Consider the following 18,565-nt stretch of genomic DNA (forward strand, 5'->3'; position numbering starts at 1 on the left):
ATCAATGTGCGCGTATTTGAATAAGCAGATAAGGTGAGCAGGTGCAGTTATTCCTCAAGTCCACTACACAAAATCACAGCATTTCAAGTCACAGAAACATAAATTAGAAAATGCCATTGAACAAACCCTATCAGAAATCTCACAGCAATCCACTGTGTTCTTGCTATTTCCAACCACTGATAAAAACTCTTTGAAGTGCAAGAGTAAATATTATCATTTGATAGCACTTGGACCCAACAGCGCAAACACAATCGCATTGTGTTGCACTCTGGGGGCGCCTGGCACACACCGCCGGCAGGGTTGCCATGGAGAACCCAGCGTGCTTGGTGCTGGAGCGGGCCAGGAGGTAGCCGGGCTCGGGCAGCTCTCCACCCCTTCATCTTCCTCGGGCAGACAGAATGTTAGGGGGAAATGCTGGCTTTCCAATAGGTGTGTTCTGTTTTTGTGATTCTGGGATGAAGGAAGGACCACAAACAGGCCATGAGAAACGCTAACTGCGCTTGCTTTTACTTCTACCACCGACATTTCTGTAAAGGATCGCGGGTGGGGTGGGGTGGGGTGGGGACGGGGGAAAAAGTCTAATGATCGGGCCGGCACTCCTGGGGCGGGGCACAAAGGAAAGGCCCCCAGAAGCTGATGTCAGCGTGTCTCCGGCCTGCCACCCAGCAAAGGTTTGCGGATGAGCGGGGAGAGGCTCTCAGCTCTGTGCAGGTCCAACGGGATGGCCGGGCAGGTACGGGGGTCACGTAAAGGGACTCCACGGAGTGCAGGACAACAGGACAAGTACCTGGGGCATCCCCCGTGGGCGCTGAGGCCTGAAACCGTGGAAGGCCCCCAAGCTCTGCGCCCCACGGTGTCCTGGGAGATGTGCGAGGTCGTCCCCCACCCCAGGCCTGAAGCTGCGCACCCGTGCCAGCGCCCGCTGGGGTGCTCAGCAGCCCCAGCGCCGGCAGGGCTCCTCCGGCCGCGGCGAGGCGCGCAGTGGCTGCGGGAGAGGCAGCTGCCGTGGGCTGCGAGGCTGCAGGAGCCCCGGGCCGCCCGCCCGCCCGCCCGCCCCGCGCGGCGCTCACCTTGCCGGGGAAGGGCCCGGGGAGCAGCAGCTTCAGCGCCTGCCTCTTCAGCTCCACCAGGCGGGCGTTGCAGTTCTCGCACCAGACGCCGCGGTCCGAGCCGGGGGAGGAGCCGCCGCCGCTGCCCGAGCCGGGGGAGCCGGTGCCGAAGCCCGGCGAGCCTCCCAGGGAGCCTGGCGAGCTGGTGCCAATGCCTGGGGAGGAGGGGCCCGGGGAGCCCGTGAAGGAGCTCGGGGACGAGGTGCCCGAGCCTGGGGACGGGGTCCCCGACGAGCCGAGCGCCGAGCCGGCACCCTCGGGGGTGGGGCGGCTGCCGGCGCGCGACTCCTCGTACGCTTTCCGGTACCAGCTCTCGGGGGAGAACGGTGCCGCGGGTTTGGTGGGCGAGCAGACTTCATTCACCTGCGGGAAAAGACGCGCCGGTGTCAGGGGCGCCCTCCGGGGTATCTCCGCACCACCCAGGGTCCGGGCGAGCGCCAATGGCGCACGTTCGGGACCTCTCCGAGCCCCATGGCCAAATCTGTCTCGTTAACTGTCTTTAAATGAGTTCCAGCGCCCGGGTGGCGGGGAAGGAGATGGCTCGCTCCGGGGTTTCAATGGTATCTGCAGGGCGAACCCATAGATTCAGAGCCCCGCGCTTCTGAACCCCACACCCATTCCAGCAAGAGCCCAGGTTCAAGATCCTGGAAGCCGCTATCCCGGGGCAGGGGGGGCGGAGGAACTGTGACTTCTGGATTTTTATTCATTCATTCGTGGTATAGCTCTCTGGATCCTGAAGGTTCAGGGGAAAGATCCCAAGGAACGGCAGAGAATTCATGGAAAACCCTCCCGTTTGGCATAACTCTCCCTTTAAGTGCAGGAATGCTGCAAAAGTTAGGGGTCCGGGAAAGGGGAGGCACGGGAGGACTGAAAAAATTCCCAGGACAGGGCGAGCGTGCGGGAGTCCCCGCAGGCAGACCCGGCGGCAGCGCCTCTGCAGCCCAGGGAGAGCTCGGAGCCGCCCTGCAGCAGCGCATGGTTCCCGGAAAGGGGGGACCCCGGCCGACGTGGGTATGGAGACGCGTCTCCGCATTGTGCCAGTCACAACTTACCCCGTATTTCTTGCCCCTGGTGGAAACCGCAAGCCTCTCTTTATTCCCAGCTACCGAATTCATGGTGGCTTTTCCAGGAGAGTCTAAATGTTCCACCGGCGCTACATCCACAAGGTCTTCCAACCCAGAAGGGTCCCCCAGTTGGAGGGGGCTGTCTTTTGGCCCTCAAGTCAAGGTTTCTTAATTGAGGGGAGGGGGGATAAAAGCAAATGGGCCCCAGAAGTAATAGCACCAATTTGCAGAAAGGGTTGGAGTGGATGGTTTATCCTTTCTTCAAATACTGCTTTTCCTCATCCTCTTCTGCCTCCTCCAGTCACACGTTTTCTTTTCACGGTCACATCCAGATAATTGGCATTTCCCTCGGCCAAGTGAGTCCGTGCTCCTCCACCAGGGAAAGGACGCTTACAATCAGGGCACGTGGCCGCCGCCGAGAAGGTGGGCGAGCCCTCGCCTTGCCCCCGCCAGCGAGCCAGCTGTGGGAACTTGTCTCCTTCACGCAGCTTGGTAACTGAGTTCAAAGAAATTCTCCCAAAATATAAAGATCCAGACTCGGGGAGGAGCCTCGGCGTGTCGCGGAGCCAATATCCGCCGGCCCGTTCTGCCTGACAGTTGCGCGAGGGCAGGGAAAGGGGCGGCTCGGCAGGGCCGGGCGCCGTCCGCGGTCAGGGCGCGCGTGTGCGCCCGGGCGCAGCGCAGAGCTTGGGGACTCGCGGCCCCGCCGCCCGGGAGCCCGCCGCCTGGCTGCCGCCGCCGCGCCGGCCGGGCTCCATTTTAGGTTGCGGCGCTCTTGCCTGACATTGAGAGGCCGAGAGCCGACTGGGGGATGGGGGATTGTAAATCTCGCTCCTTGCGGGGAAGTTCCCGGTGAGTGGCCCGCGTCCAGGGCTCTAATGAAACACCACTGCGCGCGCCTGGAGCCGAGAGGCCGCGCCGAGCCAGTGGGGCTGGACAGAAATGAGCCCGCGCCTCCCCCGCCCCCAAGTTCTTTCTCTTTCTGGCGAGGCTTGCAGTTCTGCCTTTGAAACGCCGGGTAAAAGGGACTGAGTCACAAACAAGTCCGCAAACATGCCTGATCCTCCCCCCGCCCTTTGTTCTCCCAGAGCTGCCCTGCAAACCTTTTCTGGAATGGCCCTAACGACCCCCGGCCGGCCACCGGGCCACCCTCCCAATCACAGCCCTAGGACGGGGGTCCCCACCCGCTCAGCCCCTGTCTGCGAGGTGCCCGGCCTCCCAGCGCTGAGACAGGTGAGCCCGTGATCAAGAGGGCAGCTGCGGGGCAGGGGAAACTGAGGGATTCGCTGCCCTGCACACTTGCAGCGCGACTCTGCGGGCCTGGTAAGGAGGGTGTGTGCGAACTAGCCCTGGCCTCGCCCGGCCGGTCCCTATCGGCTCCCCGCCTTCCTGTCTTTCCGTTCCTGGGCCCTCGGAGTCCCCGGAGCACTAGTCATCCCCCCCCCACGAACCCCCCACCCACTCCGGCGCAGCGCCCAGGAGCGCAGGAAGCCGGCGTCTGCTGGGCTCCACACGTGGCTGCTCCAGGGTGTCATTTTTCATTTCCCGGGAGTACATTTCTTCTGGTAAGCCAGCAGGTCTGTTTTGTTGTGACCTTTAATTAACACCCCGCGAGACGCCTCTGGAAGGACCGGCCCAGGGCGGGGATCACATGAGGTGTAATGGCATCTCGGCGTCCGGGAGAGACCCGGCCTGGGGCTAGGCGAGGGCGCAAAGGAGGTTTGGGGCTTTTCCTGCGCACCTTCCTTCCGTGATATGGAGGGGGCAAGAAGACAATATTCTGGGTTGCTGGAACCCCGGGGCAACGCCACCACTCCACACACACACACACCCTGCCTTCTACAGGGAAAAATTCCTTCTGTGCCGCCACCCACCCACCCTCCCGCGCGTCACCGCCCTTGCGTGGGAATATTTCACAGTCACCACAGCGAGGTAAGAAGGTCGAAATGAAGATGTCGGGAACAGTGTGGAAGTTTCCATTACGTTCCTGCTTCCAATTTAAAAGCGATCATTTCAAGAGAAGACCTTGGGGCGGGGGCGTGCAGGTACAGTTGCAGGCAAGCCCACGCGAGATCCCAGCCGCATCTGTACTCCGGAGAGGTGCCGCGGGAAACAGCATCGCCATTAGCTACGCACTGCTTATCAGCTGAAAAGGAGCGTGCGGCCAGGTGAAATGGACGTGCGGCAGGTGGACAAGGTGGGGTGCCAAGGGAGAGCTACTGGGGAGCTGCGAGTTACCACCTTGGAGACAGAGACCCCTGCTAGTCTGATTTGCATCCGTCAGTAGATGAGTCCCTAAAGCGTGTTTGGTGAGCTCGGAGCGCCCTCTGTTGGTCAAATATTACACTCGGAGGCCCCGCATGGAATTGTATTTGAGGTTTTTAAAAAATGGATGTAAAATCTACAGAGAAGTGCACAAATTTTAAGCGTACAATTATATGAATTTTGATAAAAGTATACTCCCAGGTAATTTACACCTTAATCAAAGTATAAATTTCCATTATTCCAGAAAGTTCTCTCCTGTCTCTTCCTACCCACCCCTTATATACAACCACTGTTCTGATCTCTATTACCATAGATTAGTTTTGCCTGATCTTGAACTTTTTATTCCCAAAAATTTATGCAATATGTATTCTTTAGTGTTTGCTTAACATAAGATTTTTGAGCTTCACATTGCTGATAGTATCCCTCTTTTTTTTGTTTGTACTGTTCTTCATTCCTGTCTCTCCTGCCTTCCTGTTAATGGAATATCTTTTTTATTCTGCTTTCACCCTTTTAGCTCTAATGATTATATGAGTCTTTGAATGTCTTTTTTCCACTTTTTGTGTTTGAAGACTAATTTAGACACAGAATTCTAGATTGACAGCTAGTTTTCTTTCAGCTCTTTAAAGACCCATCGCCTCCTGGCCTTCCTGGAAGATGAGCAGTGATTCTTACGGGAGTTCTCCTCTAGGCAGTGTGTCCTTTTTCTCTGGATTCTTTGTAGATTTTCTCTTCATCATTGGTTTTCAGCAGTTTGACTGTGGTGTTCCCAGATGCAGTTCTCTCTATATTTGCTTAGCTTAGGTTTTGCTGAATTTCTGGGACCCAAAAGTTAATGTTTTTCTCCAAATTTGGGGAATTTATGATTATCCTGTAAGTTAGTGAGGCCTGTTCACTATTTCAGTCATTACCCCCCTGGTCTTCAGATTGGATACTGTCTGCTGATCTTTGTTCACCACCCTTGCCTCTGCTGTCTGCAAACTGTTAAGCCTATGCAGTGAGTTCTTCATTTTAGATATCGTACTTTTCTACAAACCCTGGCTGGTTTAGCTCAGTGGATTGAGCGTCGGCCTGCGAGCTAAGTGTCGCTGGTTCGATCTTCCAGTCAGGGTACATCAGAGAAGGAAAACTCTGACTCCAAAAAACCTCCGCTGCCTTGCAGCATACCTCTTCAGGGGAAAGGCTAAGGGAGTAAACCCCGACAGAAAATCCGGAGCCGGAGTCCCCAAGGCGGTTTGATGTTGTAGTCAACACTGGCAACTCCTGCGGCGCACCTGAACCCAAGCTGTATCGACTCCGTCTTTCCCTTGGACCCTTCAGCTGCGAAGAGAGGGGGGGTCTGCTGCATGGGCAACAGCAGACCCTCCATATTACCCTGCCCAGGCTCTGTAGCTTCAGTGTCATCGCAAGATGTCGATTCAACACGGGAGGAGACAGATACCATGTCACTCCCGAGTCGGACTGCACAGCCATTCTCGGCGGTGCAGATAGACTCTTAAGAAGCTACACCATCGTCTCTCGAGACGGACGGCTGCCGACGACTTTTCTACAAAAGCACACATACATATATAGTTTCCAATTATCTGCTTTTTTCCCCCCTTTAAATCCTTGAACATTGTTATAATAGCTCTTTTAAATTTCTTGTCTGCCCTGGCTGCGTGGCTCAGTGGATTGAGCATCGGCCTGCGAGCCAAGTGTTGCTGGTTTGATTCCCAGTCAGGGCACATTACTAGGTTGCACATCAGGTCCCCAGTTAGGGGCATGACTGAGAGGCAACCACACAGTGGTCTTTCTCTCCCTCTCTTTCTCCTTTCCCCTCTCTCTAAAAAAATAAACAAATAAATAAATTATTTAAATAAATAAATAAATAAATTTCTTGTCTGCTAATTCCAACATCTGGCTCATTCAGGGGTCACTTCCTATTAACTGATTTTTCTCTTGACTCTGAATCACATCATCCTGTTTCTTTCAGATCCAGTGAATTTTAACTGTAGCCAGATATTGTGGGTATTATTGCACAGAGATGCTAGGTTCAATTACCTTCCTTTGAGAAGTATTGATTTTTTTCTAGCAGGCAGATAGGTTACCTTGAACTTGGGGAGGCTTGGCTTTATGCTTTGGTAGAGCGGTTCTACTTAGGTTTTGCCCTTAGATCTAAGAAAAATCCCTTAATTCTGGGACTTGTTCTTTACCCCTAAACTGTGGCACTTCTGGGGTTTCAGTGGAAAGCCTAAAGTGTTTGATGATCCCCTCTAATTTGGGACTTGTACTCTAAGCTCTGCTCCCCTGCGGATAGTAGTTGAAGTCTCTGCTTAATTCTTCCAGTTTCTAGATGCTTCTTTTCTCTGGACTCTTGCATGTATGCAAAATTCAAAAATGTTACCCAAGGATTTGAGGGAAATTTAATGTGGATTTTAAGGCTGCCTCCCTTTGGATCTCTCCTTTCCAGGATTTTCCTCCTCCCTTTCCAGCGACAGCCTTGAACTCTACCACATAATAAGACCTCAAACCCAATAAGACTGGCCTTCTCCCTTGGTTATAATCACCATGCCCAGCAGAGTGGAAAACACCATCCAACCCTCCTTTCAAGGTCTGAGTCCTTGAATCCACGTGAGTTTCTGCCTGCTTAGGCCACTCCCCAGTGCCCTTATGAGGGTTTTATGTTGTTTTTATTCAGTTTGTAATTGTTTTCTTTCAGAATTTCGGTTGTGCATACAGCACTCTCTAATTTTAGTTTTAATGGTGGGTTTTTCAAGTCCACCTTAGGTTTTTAGAATTCTTGAAGTTTCCATGGTTTTTATTCTGTGGGTTAGTGGCCTAAAGAGTTTGTCTTTAAAGAAACTAGCTACATTTTTCTCTTAGACCAAAGAATTCTAATGATGCAACCAAACCCTGATGCACAGGTAGATGACAGATAGATTGATTTCTCGTGTCTTCACATTTGAGGATACTGACAGCATTACTTCAAGATTTAACTTTAAAAACCCACTCATTCTATGAAAGAAAAAATTACATACTGGCTTCTAAAAGTCAAGAGCTTATATAAACACCAATTTATTTATTCCATTATTACCCCTGGGTCAAAAACAGTATTTCCCTGTTATGTCTCTAAGTACAAAATGCAAAAAAATGAAGGTCCATTACCCGGCTGAGAATGAAATCCCTACTCCATGTTCCTTGTTGCTTAATTACTAACCGAACATAACTTCTCTGGGAATGCTTCATGGGCCTTTTATATTTTCATAAAGTGCAATTTAGCTTGCTCATTATTTATGCCTCAGGAATGAGTAGCTCATTAATTTTATAGCTAAAATATGTTATGTCACTGTGTTTTTAAAGTCAAAAAGTATAAATAAAAAATAAAAAAACAAAATCAGGCTGGCAACTTCTGATTGCTAAGCAGAGGGCAGAACAGAACAGATTCCATTCCTCTTTAGTATTTGTCTTCTGAAATAATTTCCAGACCGGTTGCCAACAGAGCCGGTGGATGCACGTGTCAAAGACAGCTGTGTTTCTCCTTAAAAAATAATTAAAGCAGCTTATACTGTCCGTGTGGTATCCTGATGAATATGCAAATATATTTGCACATGACCTACTGGTGCTCCGGGACCCACATGATCATGCGCGGGCTGCAAGAGCCCTCAGCGGGCTGGGAACGTCCGTTTGTGGACTTGGTCACAATTGTAGTCTAAGAGGAGGGCTGTCATCCTGCAAGCTGAGAAAGACTTTCCACTCTTAGACACTCATTTCAACCCTTAATCATTTTATCCTCATAAACTCCTTTCACGCTAAATTCCAAAGTTGATAGCTGCTTTCAGTTCAAAGTTGATAGTTCAGAAGACAAAGGTATAGAAAGAGAAAGGGTCTCCCCTCCACACCCCCACTATTATTAGGGTTTTCTGGACCCAAGGGTAGGTAGGACGAAGACCATGTCTAGCTTGAAGCAGCTAGAGGAGCTTGAGACCTTCGCCCATTGTCCTTTACAAGATTACAAAGGGTCTTAATATCTGAGAGGGAGGGATAGTTATTTTTCACGAACCAGGGGTATGGACTTGGGGGGCGATTGCTGGGGGAGGGGGATGCTGGGGGGAGGGGAGTAAGGGGGAGAAAATTGGAACTATTGTAACAATATAATCAATAAAATACAAAAAAAAAAAAAAAAAAGAAAGAGAAAGGATGTGATCCAAATTTGTGTGGCTAGAGTGGTAGTTTTCTTTTTCATTTTGTTTTTTTGGGGGGAGGGGGTGGGAAATGTGTTATTTTATTTTGCTTTGAGTTTGGGAAAAGTCCAGTTATTGAAAGCAGAGAGGAGGGTCAGACAATGAGTGCTCAGCCCAATGACACCGGGGTCCAGATGTGACTACCATGGATTGTGCTGTCACCTCTGATGAGAAGGGACCACGGTGTCCTTCGAGTCTCTGCCTGTAACCGGGAAGGAAGGGAAGCAGCCTACATGTGTACCAGAGGGGGTGGGTCTGATGATTACAGATAGTGCAATACCATGCAGCCTTGGAAAATGTTTTCATGAAAATAATGGAAAGACATTGATGATATATTAGTGTTAAGTATAAAAAATTTAAGTGTGAAACCAAAAGAAAATTATATGCATCAGAAAGAAAGGACTAGAATTGAACATCAAAATATTAAAAAGTATAGCAGCTCTCTGGGTGTTTTCCACTGTTTCTTAGACAAATATAACATTATTGTTAGATCATCATTCTAAGAAAAATATTACTAAAATAGAAAAAGGAATTTAAAGCAAGTTTCAATTTTTAGGAAACGGATCACAAGGAGCCAAGATATGGGTGCCCCACAATCATCCATGGCCAGCGTGCCCAGACACACACACACAGACATATACACAGAGACAGACACACATGCATACATGCACATATTGCATACTTACATGCCTAATCAAAGCCAGGATAAACAAAGCTGGAAGAGGAGATGGGTGGAGAATGTTGATGATCAAAAATAAATATTTTACAATAAAATAGGATTTTAAAGCACTTGGCCCCCAAAAGGAAAAAAAACTAATACTTATTTATCTTTACAACTTCCTAAATTTGGAGTTAGGAATGTAAGAGAAAGCCCCCAGCAGAGCTCCTTAGAGGTGAGATGGAGCACAAAGCAAACAAACAGACAAAAACCTATGCGTTTGAGTAGGGCGACTTTTTTATATGCGAAATATATCTCAAAGCTGGTTCTACAAAGCAATGGGAGAGGTAGAAGATGATGAGAACGAGGAATCAAGTTCAGAACTCTCGGCACTCAGTGAGCTGGGCTGGGAGACCAAACACGTGACAGGGAAAGCGGGGTGGGGGTGGGGGGGCACAGACGAGGACAGAATGGAAATCATGTCTTCAACAGGGAACACGGGAGGGGGAGGCCGTGTTAGACAATGAAAAGATGCGGCCGCAATCCTCTCTTCCCACTGCAGCTAAGTCCCCACAGAGAGTGTCAGCCACAGGCTCCATCTTCACGTCGGCCAGGTCGAGCCTCAGCACTGGGGACAAGGTTGAGAGACACTGGCTGAGGGCTGGTGGGGACAGAAGAAAAGTGAGAACGTGCGCTTAAGAAAAAAGTTGTGCTATTAGGGTCTCTGTAAGGAACTGCCAGAGCGAGGTGGCAAAGGGGGGGGAGGGAGCTGTCTAACTAAGTGCCAGGAGCGTCAGCGGGTGCCAGACACTGGGAGTGACAGCCAACGGTCAGCCACAGGGGCTGACGGGCAGAGGCACGCGCGGCCAGGGAAGAGCTGCAAAGGCCACGGTGAAGGACCTTGCTTGCAGGGGAAAGGAACCTGCAGGAGGTGTGGATGCCAGGCGTTCCCCCACGGAGGGCTTAGATCCAAGACCAGTGTTTCTCCCCAGGGCTTCTGTCGCCTCGTCCTTGCTGTCGCCTCCCAGCTGCACGCTGCCTGAGCCCTGGGGACCAGCACGAGGAGCCTCTGGCCCCCAAGGGACTGCTGGAGCCTCTGCCCTCACTGCAGCAACCAACCCCGATGGGGCCTGTCCCCTCGATCTCCCTCGACCAGCCACAGGAGGTCTGCCATCGCGTTCCTCCATCGCCCAAGGACATCCTCTCGGCTCTGCGCCTTCGCTGAAAAACCCAGAGTTCTGATACGCGCCTGTGGCCCCCTCAGCTCATGAGCTGGAAATGCAGTGTTTCTGGATGGATGGATGGATGGGTGGGTGGGTGGGTGGGAGGATGGGAGGTATGACCTTAAAAAAAAGAGGGATCAGGTGAGACAACTGGACAATAGATGCTGCTGGGTAGGGCAACAACGGTATTCCCATGTTTCTTATCAAAAGGCTGCGATGGAGCCACGGTTGGAATGTTGTCCCAGTACGCTAAGGTTGCTGGTTCGATTCCTGATCAGAGCACATCCAAGAATCAACCAGTAAATACATAAATCAGTGGAACAACAAATCTCTCTCTCTCTCTCTCTCTCTCTCTCTCTCTCCCCCCCCACCCCCCTTTCCTCTCTCCCTAAAACTTAATAAATTAAAAACAATTTTAAAGGCTGCAGTTGAGATCAAGCTGTCATTCTCCTTGTTACTTTTCTAATATGAAAAAATTAACAGGATTTAAATTTAAAGCCTTATTTAAAGATAACAATATAGATAAGTCGAGGAATTCAGGAATCATGGTTTCCACAGCAACATTCACATGGCCACCCAACTACTATTAAATAAATGAAAGTAGGCATTTATATTGCCCTTGACATTCAGCCACATGCTGAGCAGGCACCCTATTGGCTGGTAATTCCTTGCAGCCTCCTCCCTCCCACATTGAGGAAAACAAGTCCCAGGATGTGTCCAGAGAAGCCTGGCTGGATGACCAGCCAGCTCATAGGACTGTCCACGTGACCACAGACAGCAGTGAGGAGTCACTTGCAGTGTTGCGCCGAGTAAGAAAACCAACCATCGTTAAATGTCTGCTGTGCGCTAGGTCCTGCTAGTGAGCTTTGTCAAGCCCCGGCCGATGAGGACAGAGTCACAGGCACCCAAAGAAGCCATCGTCGAAACCAGAAGCCTCAGTGTTTCCAGTGGAAGAGAAGGGCTGAGGGGACACGAAGAAATACTATGTGGCCTCAGTGCCACTGGCCTCTCTATGACGAGCTTCACTCCCTGCCTCAAACCGTGAACACAGACCAAGAGAGAAAAAAAAATTCCTCCCGTGAGAAGGACGCTCAGAGAATGACAAGCAGGAAGCACCCAGGTCTCACAGACCCGGCGTCATGCCCAGCATACAAGGTCACCTTCAGAGAGCTTATCCTCCTTGGCAGACGGAGCGACGCACCAGAGGTGACAGGTGTTTTCATAAAGCTTCTCCTGCAGCCGATGTGATGAACACAGGTTCACAAATTGACGGCAGAACCCAAGGCCCTAAACCACAGATCATGTCGTGTGGCCCCTGGTCCCAGAGAACGAGGCCTGAGACCAGGGTTGGCTCTGGCCTTAATTGTCATCTTGAAGAATGTTCTTTAAGGAGTAAATGGCAGCACATGAAATGCGGAGTTGAGCTGAAGTGAGTGAGATGTGTTGCCAACACTCCTGAAGGAAGTGAAATAATGTGTGAAAATGCAGACTCAAAAGTGTGAGAAAATAAAAAAACACAAAGGCAAGCCCAAACCCTCCACCTTTCTACACCACGGAGGTGGATGGTGAACCCCCCAGACCCTGACATTTAGGCAGCAGTGGTCCCCCATAGACAAAGAACAGATAAGAGGCTCTGAATCAATAGAAACTTCCGCTACAGTAAGGCAGGCCCACTTCCTACAGGAAGCCTTCCTCAGTTCGCCCCATGTACCCATAGCTTCCTGGTCGCCCCTCTGAGCCTGCAACCTTATCTTAATTACAACGATCCCTATATCCCCGATTACAACGATCTAGCTATGCCTGAGCTATCCGTGTACAATTTCTCTTGTCCATTGCTCTCTTTTCCCTATGAATCGACTACTCCTAAAGACTAGTAAAGCCGTTGTGTAATGCTAAGATGCAAGATGATTGTTGCTTGTGCAACTTAAGATCTAGACTTCCACCCTGAACCAGTGTGGCTCCGGTGGTTGGTCGTCCCACACAGCAAAAGGTTGCCGGTTCGATTCCTGGTCAGGGTGCATTCCCTGGTTGCAGTTCAGTCCCCAGTTGGGGCACGCACATACGAAAGGCAACCAATCAATGTTTCTCTCCCTCTCTTTCTGCCCCCCTTCCCTGCTCTCTAAAGATAAATAAATAAACTCTTTAAAAATAAATACGGTAAAACGAGACCATTTTCAGTAAGTCCATTTCCAGGGCTGAGAACAAAGACGGGAACACATCCAGTTCTAGGAGGTTAAAATTAGGAGTGATGGATTTAAATGAAAGTTAAAGTGTTGGCCAGCATTCAAAGTGAAAATGGACTGCAAACCGAGCAGCCTGAGTAATCGCCTTCCTTATGACTGAACACCAGTCCGTCACTGTTGCGTTTTAAAGGCATCTGCACAGACCTCTAGCCCAGTATGCATTTCTATGCCAGCATGGAACGTCATTCCGACACAGCTGGGTTTTAGGAATAAACCCATTCAGGCAGTTTTTCTGTTTGTGTTACTGACAATGAAAGTGATCAGAAGCCCCTCCCCTGTTTCTTCTTTGGGTCGGACAGGCACAGTTAGTTACAGTGCACCTCCTGCCCACCCTTATCCGCGGCTTTGCTTCCTGAAGTTTCACTTACCCGCAGTCAGCCCTGGTCCAAAACCATTAAATGGAAAATGTGAGGAATAAACAACTCATACGTTTTCAACTGAGTGCCGCTCTGGGTAACGTGGTGAAATCTCATGCCATTCCACTCTGTCCCGCATGGGACACGAATGTTCCTGGTGTCTCCGCCTCCCTTCATCCACCCCCCCCATCAGCACCCTCATCTCACGTCCTCACAGGGGTATGTGCGGTACAGCGAGACATTTTGAGAGAGAGCCCACGTTCATGTAACTTTTTTTTATAGTCTACTGTTACAATCACTCTCCTTTAGTATTGTTGTTGCTCATCACTTCCTGTGCCAAATTCATAAATTAAACTGGATCATAGGTATGTACGTACAGGAGAAAACATGGTGTATGTAGCGCTGGTTTCAGGCGTCCCCTGGGGGTCTTCCCCACGGACAAGGGAGGGCACTATTACATCACTTACATTGTAATAAACTGTAAACCTACCCACGGTTTCTGTTCTGGTTACTAACGCGTCACCGGCATGTCCATGGTCCTAGCACACTGGAATTCTCCTGCCCCCACGTGACAGCCAGAGGCTGGCGTTGGGCTCTGCCAACACCTCCCAGCCACCAGTCATCAGAGAGCGCCCACGTCGCCTCCACCTCGGCCCCACTCAGTGAGCCAGCCTCGCCCCTCACCCCAGCTGAGAGCTTGTCAGCTCTCCCCACGCAGACACAATTTTCTCTTTATATAATGTCTGCTAGACATCAAAGCGCTCCACCCACTATCATCAGTGTTTTATAGCACGTAGCACCTTCCACCAAGGGTTTCCCATTAGTTCCTAAAAGCCCAGGTGATCAGCAGGGTTCCCAGCTCTCAGGGGAAGCTGCAAGGTGAACGTCAAGGGCATTCAAGGGCATTCAAGAAGCCTCACCGCCTCACCTGGCTTCTCCATAGGTTGTCCTCCGCCCTGGTTCTTTCCTTCAAGATTAGCTACTGGCTTCCTGAAAGAGACTGGTCTGCAGTTTGAATCTCAAAACTGCATCACAGGTGCTATGGTTCATTCTCACTCCTCTCTCACCTATTTCTCACAGCAGAACTTGGGTAGTTTTGGCTCTAAGATCTGTCGGTTGCCAATATGACATAAATATGGGGCAAAGCAGGCCCATCCCATGGCTTCAAAACGACTCAAATTGGGGTAATCGTCACGTACCCTAACTGTGGCCCGGCAGCCACTGCTTCCCCTTGGAGGCATAGTTAAAACTAAGTGGGTCTGCTTTTAGTGCCGCTGTTACCATTTTCCAGGAGAAGGAAGCCAGATTCGGGAACAACAAGCTGACTGAATTGCTTCACACTGGATGTTTCCGGGAGCATCTCAGTATTGGTGAGAAGAATGAAGAAAACAGCAATGTTCTTTGCCGGGCTTAGAGGCTTACATTGCCATTTCTGGATGTCGGAGAAAATCACCGCTGGCTTTGTAAGCATTAGCCATGAGAAGGGAGATAAAAACAAAACGCTTTATACCACGTAGCCCACTATCAAGAGTTAAAACAGGCAGGATTTTAGTATACAGTTCATCCGTGGGTTTAGTTGATAAACTGTTTCTCCAAGACCAGTTTTTAAGCTACTTCGACAGCATTAATCTTTGTATCTATAGTTTAAGACAAAGAAAGGTTTTAGCCAGGCACTCAAGGTGGCTAAAAGCTTTAGGAAAACATGAAGATTTAATAGTCATGGTACTAAACAGAAACAGGAAACCCAGGCACTCTCCCCTTGCCCCCGAGGGTTTCTATTTGACACCTGCCCCTGCTGGGTGGGGCCTCCCAGCTGGCCAGCTCCAGATGTTTTGTGCAAGTGCACTCTCTACCTGAAACAACCTCCCTCCCCAACCACTTGTCTGGAAACCTGTTAGTCATCCTTTAAGCCACAGCTCAGATGTCACCTCTTAATTTACAGACAGCCCCCCGAAGCCAGGGCTGTGCTGTGTGTGTGCAGAGGGAAAGGTCTGTAGGGATGCGTGCAGGGGAGGGGCCCGGAAAAGCAGGCACCGGGTAGTGGGGACCCATGCAGGTCTTTAGGCAGAGGGGTGATGGGGCAGACACCCTCCATTCCCTCCTGTAGCCCCCTGGGCCTTCCCACTTTAATGGCTGGCCTCCCCGCCTCAGTGCTGCAGGAGAGCCGTGAACCACTGCAGAACAGATACCTCTCCGCCATCCAACCAATGCCTGACAAGCGGGAGCAGAACTAGCCCAGCTCCCTCACCCGCGCGCAGGGTAAACCTGAGGCTTATACTCCACAAAGACTTCACTAGCTCCCCAGCAGGATCCGGCTCATTACCCACGTGGGTAACTGAATGGATAGTGCACCCCCCACTGCTCCCATGTGTTGTTCCCCAGGATTATCTCCCCAAAATACACCTATACCAGCATCCTTGCCTCGGGGTTCACCTTTGGGAAAACCCATGCTAAGACATGTGCCGTGACTGTAACTATTTAGAAAGATACTTCTGGAAGCAGGTGAAGAATGGATTGGACTGGACAGAGCCTAGCGGCAGAAAGTTAGGAGACGGCCGTCGTAGGTAAGAGGTGATGAGGGCTGCAGCCAGGCTGGAGTAGAGTGAAAGGGACGGGCCCCAGGACATGGGGGCAGGTCCTCGGTGACTGACGCGCGAGGTCGAGGTAGGGCAAACAAGGCCATTGAGGGAAGAAGAGGAATAAGTTTTGCAGGACAAGGACATTCAGCTAGCAAATGGCTCAGCAGAAGGCTGGACCCCGAGGTTTAGGTGTGGGAGTCCTCAGCCTGTGAGTGATGGATGGGACTGTGGGGACGAATGAGGCCGCATGCAGAAAGGATTAAAGGGAGAAGAGCTCGGGCTAGAATCCTGGGGACACTGATGTTCAAGGAGGTTAATAAAGACACCTGTCAGAGGTAAGAAGCAGGAATCAAAAAGAAAGGAGAAAATCTGGAAAGTGTGTCTTGGAATCCAACAAGCGTCAAATGCGTGTTTCTAGAAAAAAATCAAGAAGCATTTCTTCTGAAAAATTAAAGAACCAAGCAAACTGCTATACAAACTGCATTTCAAAGAACTCAAGTAGCCCATAAAGGAAAATTGTCCTTAATAAAGGAATTCTAGCACATAAATGCAGAAGAAATGATACAATTTTTTTAAGTCACCATTTTGCAACTCCTGATAGGAATAATTTTTACAGGCAAGTATAGAGAAAAGTTCATGGGGACTGTATATTGGCCGTATCAGGCTGACGGCATCTGAATCTGAGCAATAAAAATAGGCCACCTCCAGAGAAGCTGGTTTGCGAAAATGCAAAAACAAAACTGATCTTGAATTTGATCAAGCCTCTGTAGTTGAAAATTGGGCTAGAGGAAACACAAGGATAGAGAAACACATCAAATACCACCACAGGAATGCAATCAGACAAATCCAAAATGTGGAAAACTCTACAGAAATGATGACCAGGCTCTTCAACAAATAAACGGCAAGAAGAAAAGGTTAAAAGACACCATGAACCAAATGCAATACGTGGACCTCGTCTGGATCCTTATTGGAATAAACCAATAGTGAAAGGACATTTATGAGACGTTGTGGAAATTGGAACAATGATCATGTATCAGATGATATTAAAGAATCATTGTTAATTTGTTTTTTAATTACAATAATGATTTCATGGTTGTGTAGGAAAAAAAGGGGGAGGGGGTCCTTATCCATTAAAGATAATATCAAAGTCCTTGCAGAAGAAATGGTGTGATGTCCAGAATTTGGTCTGAAATAATCCAGCAAGGGCCAGGGCGGAGATAAGAGGGGGAATAAATAAAGCAACGTCGGCCGTGAGCTGATGGCGTCCCTCGGCAGCCACCACACTGGGTCACCCAGATCCAGCCCCTTCCGTTTCTACTGTAGCCAACAGCAATGCCAACCAGGCCCCGCCTCAACTCCCTTCCACTCAGACAAGAATGGTGATCAGGACTGAAGGTCACAAGAGTTCAAGAGCCACTGCGAAATCACAGGGATCGTGCTAGTCCCCCGGTAATGGGATAAGAGAGGGGATGGTCTTAGATTTCACAACCAAGTATGAAACTTGCTGCTGTCCCCGAGTTGGACACAAAACACACGCAGGATTTTCTGATCTAGGCGAGGCCAAGCTGTCTCAGGGAGTCGGAAGGACCAGGGAAAAGAAAGAACTGAGGGAGGCCCTCCGTGGGACTGGCGGGTGGAGACACAACAGGACCTGGGAACATCCTGATGTTACATTTCCTATGTCTCTTTCACTGGTCTTTCTCCTCTTCCCTGCCTCAAAGTTTGGGTTGGCCCAGCTACAGCCCCCACAACCCTTCTCTTCCCTACCCAACTGCCCACTTAGGTGACCCCGTCCACCCCTCGCTTGCTTTACACACCATCTCTGCACTGACCCTTCCGACCCCCAGCCTCTCCCCTGGGCTCCAGGCTGGGGTAGCCAACCTGCTATTTTATTGCCTTCCCAGCGCTAGCATGTCCCCCACCACACTCTCCATCGCCACCCCTCAAACCATAACTAAACCCGTGGGCTTCCTTGGCGTTTCCCGTTTTCTCCACTCATGTCTAATCCATCAGGAAATCCTCTAGGTTCTACCTTCCAAATGGGTCCCAAATCCGACCACGTCTCACCAAAGCTACCTTCACGCTCTGGGCCCTGCTCACCTCTCCACCCCCAGCTCCTGCCTCTCTCCCTTTGCTGAGGCCACCATGGCCTCACTGGCCTCCTTGCTGTCCTTCCAGGCAGCCGAACAAGAGCCCTAGATGTCCCCTCTGCAGGAAACGCACCCCGCCAACACTCCCTCATTTCTTTCCGGTCATTGTTCAGATACCACCTCCATGGGGAGGACATCCCATGTCACCCTAGCTAGGACATTCTCCATCTCTCTCCTGCCCCTTATCTTGCTTTGCTTCTCTTCACAGTGAACATCACTTTGTGACATGTATATATCTGTTGATTTATTGCCTGTCTCCCCAGCTGGAACTTAAGTTGCACAAGGGACTTTGGTTTACCTACTGGAGTAATTGCATAGCCCTGTCTATGAAATCCCTGAGGTCACTAGTGTAAGAAAAAAACAGCCTTCCTTATTCCCAGAAATGCTACAAGGATCTGTACCCAACCTCATTATGTAAGTTCAAAAGATTTACTACATAGAGAAAATACTTCTATCCATCACTCAGCTATTTAGTGATCACTTTGTAATGATAGGTACTTCTTATGTCCTGTGCAGGTAGCTCATACTGCTCAGAGTAACCCCACCAGGTGAATATGACTCCTGACACTACAGCCCAACAACAGAAGCACAGACACAATAAAGGACAGGTCACATGTCCTGTACTGGCACAGCTGGAATCCAAAAGCAGATGCATTCTGTCCCCAAAGCCATGGCATAAAGAAAGCTATTCTAGCATGAAC

The 18,565-nt window shown here is 50.2% G+C and overlaps 2 protein-coding genes across 2 annotated transcripts in view; both read right to left on the reverse strand.

Annotated features, from left to right (window-relative positions):
- KIF26B (kinesin family member 26B) overlaps nt 1–2,743 on the reverse strand; it is a 363,294-nt gene extending 360,551 nt beyond the window's left edge. Inside the window, exons 1-2 of the mRNA XM_090263265.1 lie at nt 2,162–2,743; nt 1,071–1,472 (exon numbers count right to left, since the gene is read on the reverse strand). Of these exons, the coding sequence (XP_090119391.1) occupies nt 1,071–1,472; nt 2,162–2,224 (465 nt within the window). The 5' untranslated portion in view covers nt 2,225–2,743. The remainder of the gene's footprint in view (nt 1–1,070; nt 1,473–2,161) is intronic.
- Nucleotides 2,744–9,606: 6,863 nt separating this feature from the next.
- DRC8 (dynein regulatory complex subunit 8) overlaps nt 9,607–18,565 on the reverse strand; it is a 74,229-nt gene continuing 65,270 nt past the window's right edge. Inside the window, exon 7 of the mRNA XM_090263439.1 lies at nt 9,607–9,974. Within this exon, the coding sequence (XP_090119565.1) occupies nt 9,799–9,974 (176 nt within the window). The 3' untranslated portion in view covers nt 9,607–9,798. The remainder of the gene's footprint in view (nt 9,975–18,565) is intronic.

This window comes from Furipterus horrens, unplaced genomic scaffold (assembly GCF_987537825.1).
Source record: "Furipterus horrens unplaced genomic scaffold, mFurHor1.1.pri manual_scaffold_15, whole genome shotgun sequence".
NCBI lineage: Eukaryota > Metazoa > Chordata > Mammalia > Chiroptera > Furipteridae > Furipterus > Furipterus horrens.